Raw genomic sequence first — 11,236 nt, 5'->3', positions numbered from 1 at the left:
TACAGCTGTTAAAACATAATAAAATATGTGACAAACTGGTATTTGATCAGTACTCTGTCTTGGCCGATACACAAGTTCAGGTATCAGGATCGTATCGGGAAGCAAAAAATGGTATCGGACCATCTCACGATGATATGCAATATGTAGAGTGCACAGTATGTTTTCAGTAAAATGCTGGTTGCATGTCTGTTTACAGTATAGTTAGTTAAAAATCAGTGTGGGTTTACTGACCAGCTTGTGGTAGTATACACTGTGCAATGACGTCTCGTAATTTTTCCAGAGCTACGTTGGAGTCTTCCCCTCCATTCTCCGGGTCATGAATGAAGAAACCGTCACTGGGCTTGGGGCTGCAACATGGACACCAAGACACATTTCAGACCAAACTTTGACCCAATTAGGAGTATAGTAACTGAAGAGAATTGAGTGATGAGTAATGCATTTCTACAGGAAGACAGATATAAACATCAGAAAAATACTCTCACCATCACTGAGCTACTGTACCTTATCAGTACAATCATCATTTTAAGTGTAACACACACACACACACACACCACACACACACACACACCACACACACCCCACACACACACACACACACACACAACACACACACACACACACACACACACACACACACACACACACACACACACACACACACACACACACACTTCTAAGTGATGACAATAACACAGCGTGTCCACATAATACAGCATTCCGTGATCGCGCCACCTCCTCCACGCAGTGGCAAATAGCCAAGGAGGACACGGAGGATTAAAAAAACATGATGGACTCTCCAGAAGAGGTAATTATCTTCACTCGAGCTTTTGTGTTGGAATGTCACCGGATGTTCATTAATGTCAAAAACGTACGCACTTATGCTTTAAGAGCAACAAGATGAGAATTTTTTTTTAATATAAAAAAACAAATGCAATCATACCCTAGCATTTTTCGCTTCCTGAGGATTGGGTTGTTGACAGAGTTTAGAGGCTTCAGGCCGACGTTATGATCCTGAATTCTCATGTTGGCCAGCTGCTCTGCATGGGCCTGCTGGATACCTGCAACTACCGCCTGGAAGGTATAAAGGACAGACATAATAATAGGAAGAAGAGGACGCCAGCACTCTAACTTTTAACACTGGCCTCAGCTGGTCGATTCATTCAGGAACAACCGCATAACCGTACAACATTGGTGCAATGCAAGATTTTGCACCTTCATTTCCACCTCACCTTGTCCATCATCATCTGGGCTGAGGGCAGCACGTTGTCAAGTGCCTCAGTACAGTTGAGCCAAGGGTGAGACAAGACTCCCTCAATAGTCAGCCTCTCCTCTGGCTTCACCTTCAGCAGCCTGCAGGGGCAAACAAGGAGGGAGTACAAATTAGTGGACAGAAAAAGGGATGAATGAGGGAATGTATGAATGAAAGTAGGGTAGTAGGAGAAAAGGAGTAAGGAAATGTTATGTTCTGGGAGTACAGCAAGATGAGGTAACCAGACCAGAGCAGGAAAAAAGAAAACAACTCACTTGCGTACAATGTCCTTGGCCATCTCTGAAATCTGGCTCCACTCATCTTCAGGAAAGTCAAAGCTGCCGGTCATAATTTTCTTCCTCATGTCCTTCGGGATGGTGCGACTGTGGCGCTTGGAGTAGAACGGAGGATAGCCACACAGCATCACGTAGATGATCACACCGAGAGACCACAAGTCACAGCTCTGAAGAACAATATTTTTGTATTACATACAGTAAATATTCAGTAGTGATATTTGAAGGACAATATTTGCCAGTTCAACAGATTTTGGTCTCACTTTGTTATAGGTATAAGGAGTGGGTGAGGTAGGTATAATTCCAGACTTTTCTTTCTGGTGTCGTCTTTGAGCCTCAAGTACCTAAGCAGGAATAACGGCAGAAGGGATACATGGTTTAAATGTGCATCAGCTTTCATTATTTCTGCATTTAAGAATCAGTGTGTCCATTTAACATTATGTATTTTTGGATGACTTCTATATGTACTGTGCTTTTTACCTGAGGTGCTACATAGTAGGGAGTGAACTGAGGGGTCATTAAGTCTCCTTGATCAATTTTGGCAAAGCCAAAGTCACACAACTTCACAGGTGCATCCTGTGGAAAAGACAGAATTACAAAAAAAAGCATTAGTAGTGGCATCAGTCGTAGTACACTTTTAAAATTGCAGTATTTATGTCTGCCACTTTAGCTACTTACCAGAGAGTTATCCTTAAAGAGCAGGTTCTCTGGCTTCAGGTCACGATGTGCAATATTTAGGGAGTGACAATGTTCCAAGGCTTGACTGATCTACAGGGGGAAGAGACATCCACTGAGACACCACTTAAACTATACACACATATACAAACTATGTGTGACCCATGTCTGGTTGTGTGTGGGTGTGCCTCCATATGTATATCTGTGAGGGCTCTTGAGGGTGTGTGTGTGTGTGTGTGTGTGACTAACTTGTTTAGTGACCTGGCTGGCCATCTTTTCAGTAAAGTGCCTGTGCTGACTGATTCTGTGGAACAGCTCGCCACCCTCCATCATCTCCATAACAATCAGGAGTCTCGCTCTGTAAGAAACAAGAGAGGAGGTGTGGACGTGCCAGAGGAAAAGACCAAAGGAAAGGAGACGGATTGACATACACTTAAAAAATGGAATTCACGGGATCCCACACTAACAAATTCACATACACAGAGCTCTTTACCTTGGGCTGGACTCATGCGGGAACTGAACACTATTGGCGTAAACCTCCAGGATTTGCACTATGTTTGGATGGTTGGCACACATCATATGGAGACGCACCTGCATGGAAGAGAATTAACCACTGTGTATACAATAATTCCTTTAAATGTTACATTTCCATTAAAACCATGTGAAATAACAACACAGAACAGCAGAGAGAGAGAGGAGGGGGGGGGGGGGGGGGGGGGGGGGGGGCATGGAAACTGAAGGTGGTTTAGTACTTTAGTAGAAGAGCTGTAACACAAGAATCACAACAAAAATAGGTTTTACCTGGCTTAAAAAGAATCTGCCTTTTGAAATGTTAAATAGAAATAACAGATAATACAAATATAACTGCAAATCCCACAGTGAAAGAAAGGGAGGCTTCTTCCTAATAACTAATTGCAATGATGCAAATTATGATGTAAATTATGCAGCAACACAGACAAAGATAGTGCAACCTTTATAAAACAAACATGTAAACTGAAGTCATCATTATCATGCATGCACACACACAATAATAGCATGTATCCAAGGTACACTCTCATTTAAAAAGTGCTTGAAGAATACATTGTTTAGCATAATAATCTTTGTTTATTTCCTCCTAAGTGACAGCTTTCAGAGTTCAGCAGCGGGAGCTCTTGTGACGCAAGTCTGTGTTGCTTGTTTTGACTGCAAGTCTTGATGCCTAAGTGCTGTAGAAGCTGCTTGATCGAAACAGAAGGCTGCTAATGACATGGTAAGGCTGCTAGATACAGTGTTTACCACAGAAAGACAATGTTACGGACAAGGATGCCCATCCAAACAGACAGAGGATTCATGGCGGACAGATTGACAAGGAAAGAAAAACAGAAACTATTAGAAACTGATCACATGCAGGCAGGCGGAAAGAACAAAGCATATTGATACAGCCACAGACAACAAACAACAGGCATACAAACAGTGTTTCCTCTAACCTCATTCCTGGCCTTGGGGCGATCAATGAGGATCTTTAGGGCCAGGCGCTCCTGAGATGACTTCTTCATACAAACTCTGAACCGGAAGAAAACAGAGTCAACAAACATCTCAGTCAATGTGGTAGCCGATCTGTGTGTCACAGATGTGATCATATGTGCAAATAATCAATAAGGTACTTTCTGTAGTCTGGTGTTTTTCACCAAACAGTTGTTCTGATTGTCTTTGAAGTTGGACGCATCCAAGTTGTAGAGCTATATTGGCTGACATTAGCTTATTACAGTTGATCAGTATCATCTTATATGCTAGCCTATTAATTAGAAGAAATTGCAATACAAAAATGCCAAACCAAATTTCAGGTAATTCAAGTGTTAGCACTACACAATTAGTCTAATAGAGAGCACCCACAAGTAGATTGTCTTAGTCTAGTATATAGCTTGAGTATAAGTCAGACTACAGTTGGAATGATGTATGGCTGCACAACATGAACTTGTGGTGCTTGTTTAGGAGTTAATTTCAATTCTTTTTTTATTAGCTTTAACCGTTATTGTCAATTTATATATGTGTGTTGAATATAGTTCTACAGATGTTGAAGTCTAGGTAATACTGTATGTGCCAAGTTAAATTTGGCCTGATATAAACACAGAGACAAGAAAGAAGCCGACTAAATAGAGTTTAGAACATTATTTTGTCAACGTCACCGTTTGTTATGAGACATATGAATCTTGTCTGCATCTTTGTAATAAGATTACAGCCACATAAAGCCATCTGAGTCTGTCATATATTTTCATAAAAAAAAAATATATATATATATAGATAGCTGTCTTCAAACTACATTTCTTCATTATGGCAGAACACAGTTGGATATGGACCGAATTGATATCCCTTTACTTTTTTTTAAAAAAGCCCATGAACTCCTTCCCCCCTCCTCTAAGCAGCAAGGACTCAAATATTCCCTTTCAACAGCAACCTCTGGCCATTAAACTCAGATTACACTATTAAAGCATTACTGCAAGAAACATTCTGCTTTGGCCAAAGTTCACTTCACTGGAAAGCAATACCTACCTAATGAATCCCAGAGTTAGACAGAGGGGGGCTGGTACAGTAAGAGACTGTTGAGAATGTTGTGAACGAGGGGTGAGTATAGGGGATCAATAAAGTATTTCTGATAAAGTATTTCTGATTCTGAGTAGGAGAATCAGAAAAGATTCGTAGGTCTCCATGAATCAGAGTAAAATACAGAGTTAAAAAAACAAGAGACAGGGTGAGTAAGAGTACAGCAAGAATCACAGAGTTCAAGCGTATGTTTACATGGAGGTCTGATGAGTCAATTACTCAGTATTCTAGTCACTTAAGGCGCAAACTACATACGTTAGGAAATAACAAGCTGATACAGACCCATGATAGCTTTAAAGTGCAGAATAGGCAGGAGGAATCAGTGACACACACTGATATATTCCAGCTAGCATCTAGCTTGAATCAGCTAAAACGGCTGAGTTTATAATTAAGCCCTTGTGCATCCACAAGAGTCCACTATTGGATCTGAGTGCAGCCTCTTAGAAGAAGCTTATTTGCTTTGCACAAAGTTTAATCAATAGTATGTGGACTATGACCTGCCAAAGCCAAGGAAATAGACATAAATACACATATTCATTCACACTAGAATACTTTTAAAACCAGACTAAGATACTTCCACTCAACGGCGTTGGGGATAAAGGTTTTGGGTTGGATTCAAGCCCAGGATTGTGTCCGAGCAAATGAGCCCCCACCGTCTACAACAAAAATGGTAACAATGCCAAACATCTCCATATTAAGCGTTGAGTTGCGACGGAGTTACACACTAGTGGTTGATCCAGTCTGTTAAAGCCTCATCAAGTGACAAGCATCTGGCCTTTTCATATTCTCAATGTGTGTTTATGTGTCAAGAATACAGCTGAACTGTGCTGGTAAATTGGGGCCACAGTGAACATAGTACAATGAAACCAAGGTTTCTTTGGCAGCAGTCACAAAGTCTGTCCATTTGACAGCACAGTTAGCAAATAATCTACTCTGATGACATCATATGTGAATCAGTTGGAGTGCCAAAAGTGTGGCTGCAACCATACTCAGCATTCACACTGCAAAGGCCTTTAAGATAAGATATATCTCTTTCTTTCATCCTACCATGTCATTTCAGAATCTTTTGAGTTACAACACCCTATTTTCAGATCTAAACCAAACTAAGAAGCAATCTCAATTGACGCTGGCTCTGCCCAGCATGTCAGACTTTTCCCTCAAGGATATCTCCAATCATAAGCAATGCAAGTTAAACCCATTTCAATCAATACCAACAAGACACTTTCCAACAATACCAACAATTTCCCAATCACAAACAGATACCATGATGAACATCTCTTACACCAAAGAAAGACAATGGACAAAAGTACTTCTTAAAACACTTGCTCTCAAACTCACCTGACAGGTCCACTGATGCCGGCTCCCAACTTCTGTGTCCAGTTTATGTTATACTCGTCTAGAATGGATGTCTCCTGTTGGGAAGAGAAACCACACCAAACAGTTTATCCTTTGAAAATATATAAGCAACAAACTATTGTGCAGAAAAAGTATGTTTTACTTTTCAGTTATTAGCATAGTTTATGTCATGCAGTACAATCAACAACCCACTGCCACCTACGCCTGTGACAAAGAAAAGAAAGGAACATTCCTGTACTGCAAGGCCCATTCCCAATCATTGTCAGTACCTGGAGCGTCAACTGAAACTCCTGTTTAGCATAACAAAGACATTTTTTAATATGATTTTTAAACTAAATTCATAAGGGGCACTTACAAAGGAGTTTGTCAGATTCTACTGAACAAGTGGAGGGGTACGTTTAGCCACTGCTTCCAATAAAATGATTAAAAAAGAAGGATGGGATGCTACCTCGGAACAGGGGAAGCACTGGGAGACATCCTCTCTAATTAACTAAGTTGAAAAATATTAAAATGGAGTTCCTAGAATAAGACTTGCGCTGGATTTTAATATATATTTTTGGTTTTACAATATCTCCAACTTTGTGCTGTATTTAAGTAAAGACTGTCAAGTGAACAATCCTCTGCTTATACTTTAAGTTACCAAACTTAAGATTTAGATCAAATTATTTTTTTGTTTTCCTTTTTCTGCCTGTCTCTCCTTTCCTGAGAATATATCAGTCTTGGCCTGTACAATGAAGTTAATTGTGTGCCACCGCCAACAGATGTCATAATTTCTTCTCCCTCTCCTCCCTATCACTGCCCTGGTCTATTATACGCAGCTTAGGATGAGGGGCATCTCAGCTGTCACAACTACCCAGGGTTTTGTACCATAAACTTCATATCTTTGAAGGATCTGACTTCAGTATGCCCAACATTGGCAGTCCTGGATAATGGGTCTTACGAACCAAATTAAACAATTGGTTTAGAGTGTGCCAGGGTCTTGCTACCTGTGTGTGAAACCAAATGTTAGCTAGCTAACCTACTAATCTTGGGTCATTTTATGCCACAGTGTGTGTGTTTCTGTTCTCACTGCTGACCCCCTAGTCAACTCAGAATTAGATACATTCTCCCCCCAACTGTAAAATCAGGGGGTCAGGGCCACTTGAGATCACATTTTACTGCCCGGGCAGTGACCCATTGAGGGGTGCAAGCCAGGAACAAATCCCAGAGCCAGCGTGCATCAAAATATTGCCCATAAGACCATGACAATTTTAGACAGATCCAAGCTCCACAATAATGTTTATCAAGATTACAACTTCCCATAACACATTGTTCATGATTCACATTTCTACAAAAAAAATACTTGCGCTGTCTCAAGAGATGCCATGTGTTATAGGCCTACTATGACACCAGAGTCAAGTGCCATTTAGTGCAGTCTTCATTGGAATCATTATTAGGCAATTAAGATCCTTTTGACAGAAGTACGCCTAACATTGAAAATCATGTACATAACCCAAATATTAAACAAAAAATGAAGCAAGTAAATCAGCGTGCAGTTGGCACTCTGCAAAAACCTCCAATCCCGACGTTTTAATGATGGTAACATTTCCAAAATCAATGTTCACTTGTTTACTTCAAACTTCAGTAAATCAAGACCAAAAGTGATTACTAATTACATAATTGAAAACTACTGTATTGTCTACTTGCATGAAAATCTCCATTTGATTTGTTTAAAATTACCTTGATAAACTTGTCTGCGTTGTTATCCTCCGACATGGTGCTGTGCTCTGGACAGATGAAGTCTGCCTCCCTAATCTCCGACAGTAGACCCAAAGCGTTTTTCTCTGACCTTCACGAAGTTTCGGTCCTTCAACCCTGGGCTGGACCAAGGCTCGCTATGTTACCAATAATTACAGTATAAGGCCATTGGTGCAAAATGATATTCGGCCACCGATCAGCCAAAGCCGAATTTTCGTTCACTTGAGACCTGAAGCCCACCAGCCGGTACGATGTAACGTTAACGTTAGATCAGGCCAGCAGGGCTCACAACCTCGGGGTCCGACTCGTTCTTCCAGTCGTCTTACATTCACTGTAGTGACCATGTAGATGGCCAAATTTAGAGCAAGGTGACCAGAAAAGCCGAAGAGAAGTCCAATGTAGACTAGCCCACCACTTTTGGAGGCGCACTGAGCATGGGACAAAAAGTGTATTTTTAGCCGGCACAATGAGAGCAGTGCTCTGCTAACGCTGCGAAGACACCGGGGACTGGCTAAATTGCTCGCCTGCTCGCAAACTAAGCTAGTGCCACTCCATCCCGCGGTCAGAGCAGATGATCACACAACAAAGGCAATCGTTAAAGATAAAGTAGACCATCGATACTATCTGAAAATCACCGATACTATCCTCGATTAGCGCTGGGTTGAACTGACACGACGAGCACACCGTGTTCCAAGAAGCACAGTAGCCTATTATGTCGTCGAGTCGAGCCGAGCCGAGCCTGCTAACGGGCTAGCCAGTTAGCTCAGGGGCAAGTTCGTTTTCCAGCTCTACTTAAAGCCACATATATTGACATTCTTCCGTAAGACAGTGTAATAAAAAAGCAGCGCTCGTACGAAACAATAACACCATATCAGTGGTGGAAAGGGCAGGGTTAATTAAGAATGTTTTCAGAGGTGACCAAGGAGATAGCTACACATATCTGGACTATTTTGCTAATCCCATAGCTGCTTGTCAGAGGGAATACACAACCCGAGTTGGCACAACGCCATAGCAGTCCGTGCTGAACGCCTGATGAAAATAACCGACACGTTTTGTAAATTTCGAGAATATATGGAATAGCATTGGTTTTCTGCCAAGACATTGGTATTTTTGATGCGTGTATTGGTCGGTACATTTTTAAAGTGGATTGTATCAAATTTTATTAAATAAATTTGGAAATGGACTTTGATGGGTCCTTATCATGGTCCTTATAAGGTCCCAGTTTTCTTTTTAGATATAAACTTTATTAACAATTAACTTTTTGAACAAACTATACGGACAACTTGAAACACAATATTGAGATATTGGTGCATAACACACACAAATTACATTAGAATAAATTAAAAAAACAAAAGAAAAAGGTTGAGGTCCCTCGCCTGTTGGGAAAGTCTTACTGCATTTTTCCTTTCCATAAAGAAAGAAGAAGGTAATCAGGTCTCTTTGAATTGATGCACTTTGGAGTTGTCCTGGAGAATCTTGTTTTATTAATGAAAAAAATTCCCAACAGAAGAATACAGTTAATCGGAAGTTCAGCACCTTTATCAGTAAGTGCAGATGCATCAATTACATCATCACATGAAAAGATTGCTAAAACAAATAGTGCAGTGTTTAACCAATCATGTCAGTCATCCCACAATGTTTTGGTGTATCTGAAGGAGAAGAATATCATTTTTGTGGTTTCTATATCATTTTACACAAAATGCAAACACTAGTATTAAAAACGTAATTTAATAGGAATAAATTCGTAGTAGGGGTAAATAACATTGATCAGTTTGAAATGCTTTTTACACTTTCTGAGGGACAGAGTATTGAATATATTTTGTGCGCAAAATAACTTTATTTAGAATTTTATTTTAACACTGATAAGAACTCTGAACTGAAGAACACTCTTTGTAATCCACAATGTTCAGATGTTGTTGACCATCCATTAGTAATAATACTACAGGGTTTTGTTTTGTCAGGGTAAAGTTGTGATTAAAAAGTAATTCCCAAAGCCTGCTGATGAAATAGTGAGACTGGGAGGTTTTTAAATTAAAAAGTCACAACGCAAGACACACACAATACCATAAACACATCTGAGCTTTCTTAAATGCAAATACTCAATGTAAGTATTTCGCTGCACATCTCATGTTACAAAACATGACTGAAGGCATGAATTAATGCAGCTCAGGTGCCTTCTCCTAAATATATTATGACATTAATTTCCCTCTCACATCCACAGAATGCAAATTACCTCTTACTAACTTATTGTAACTGCAACAATTGTGTCATATTTTACACCAATTTAAACTCATTGCTGACCTAATGCTCTGTTGCTTATTGTTTCTTTTTTCATTTAAGTGATGTTTTCCTGCTGGTGCTTTGTTGCATATTGAATGTTTTTATTACTGATCTTATGTGATGTAAGGTGACACTGAGTGCCATGAAAGGCTCCATCAAATAAAATATTTTTAGCATAAAACAAACTGTTAATAGTGCTTGAAATGTTATAAAAGGCATCTGACATGTAGACATTTTTCTTTCATGAAGTGTGCAGCTAATATGGTCCTTAATTAGACTAACTGGAAAAAGTAATTTACATTTGTTTACATTTATTTCAAAGTCATTGAATGTTACTGAAAAATGTCATAATCTAAAAAGTTGGAAAAAGACATTGAAAATGAATATGTCTTTAAAAGAATTGGAATTTCAATGTTGAATTGGCCATTTTAATTTTGTATTTAATTAATTAAGAAGTGATTGTATTATTTATTCTACTTTTAAATTGAATAAACAAACGTTTCTTTAAAGAAAAACTGATATCAAAAGAACAATATAAAAACAAAAAAATATAGACTGGTAAAAGGAAAAAATAAGGGAAAAGTCGTTTTGAGAAGTCGATAATTTCAAGGGCCTAATGTTTTGGAAATTTTATTTGGGTAAATCATACATCAGGATTATCGAGGTCAGACCAGTTATATGCAAGATGGGAATACCTCAAACAAAGTGTCATCTTCATCAAGCTGTCATATAATGTAGTGTAATGTAGCCACCAATGTGCAGCAAGCAGCGTGTAAATAGTGTGTTTCTATGCGACAGCGCCTGAGTGTGTGGTGTGTTCGCCGGCTCACGTGGATGCCACACAAAAAAAAAACAGTCGTCGAGGATTCATGGACTTCCTGCAAATAGTGCCACGTTATTAGTGTAATTTTACGAAACAAATGAGTATCTAAGTTTCTTTTGGTGGTTTGGATTAAATATGACCACGATTTATTTTTTATTTTTTTAACAGATTGATGGTTGTCAAAGAACACAGTATGAGAAAATTTAGTTGTTAGGAGCCGTTACGCCTTTCATATATATCCCT

At 39.5% G+C, this 11,236-nt stretch overlaps 1 protein-coding gene across 2 annotated transcripts in view; it reads right to left on the bottom strand.

Moving 5' to 3' along the window:
• Positions 1-8,890, bottom strand: part of mapkapk5 (MAPK activated protein kinase 5) — a 13,467-nt gene extending 4,577 nt beyond the window's left edge. The window contains exons 1-12 of one of the 2 annotated variants that reach the window (XR_004331952.1): positions 7,873-8,890; positions 6,136-6,209; positions 3,684-3,759; positions 2,711-2,808; positions 2,467-2,575; positions 2,221-2,310; positions 2,023-2,118; positions 1,806-1,886; positions 1,525-1,712; positions 1,230-1,350; positions 941-1,071; positions 232-347 (exon numbers count right to left, since the gene is read on the bottom strand). Coding sequence is in view for 1 of the 2 variants with exons in the window: in XM_032515654.1 (XP_032371545.1) it covers positions 232-347; positions 941-1,071; positions 1,230-1,350; positions 1,525-1,712; positions 1,806-1,886; positions 2,023-2,118; positions 2,221-2,310; positions 2,467-2,575; positions 2,711-2,808; positions 3,684-3,759; positions 6,136-6,209; positions 7,873-7,908 (1,216 nt within the window). In the remaining variant the exon portion in view is untranslated. The remainder of the gene's footprint in view (positions 1-231; positions 348-940; positions 1,072-1,229; positions 1,351-1,524; positions 1,713-1,805; positions 1,887-2,022; positions 2,119-2,220; positions 2,311-2,466; positions 2,576-2,710; positions 2,809-3,683; positions 3,760-6,135; positions 6,210-7,872) is intronic. The other variant, XM_032515654.1, reaches the window with a different exon arrangement.
• Between the last annotated feature and the right edge of the window lie 2,346 nt (positions 8,891-11,236).

Source organism: Etheostoma spectabile, chromosome 5 (genome assembly GCF_008692095.1).
Source record: "Etheostoma spectabile isolate EspeVRDwgs_2016 chromosome 5, UIUC_Espe_1.0, whole genome shotgun sequence".
NCBI lineage: Eukaryota > Metazoa > Chordata > Actinopteri > Perciformes > Percidae > Etheostoma > Etheostoma spectabile.
This window is presented reverse-complemented; position numbering and strand designations above follow the sequence as displayed.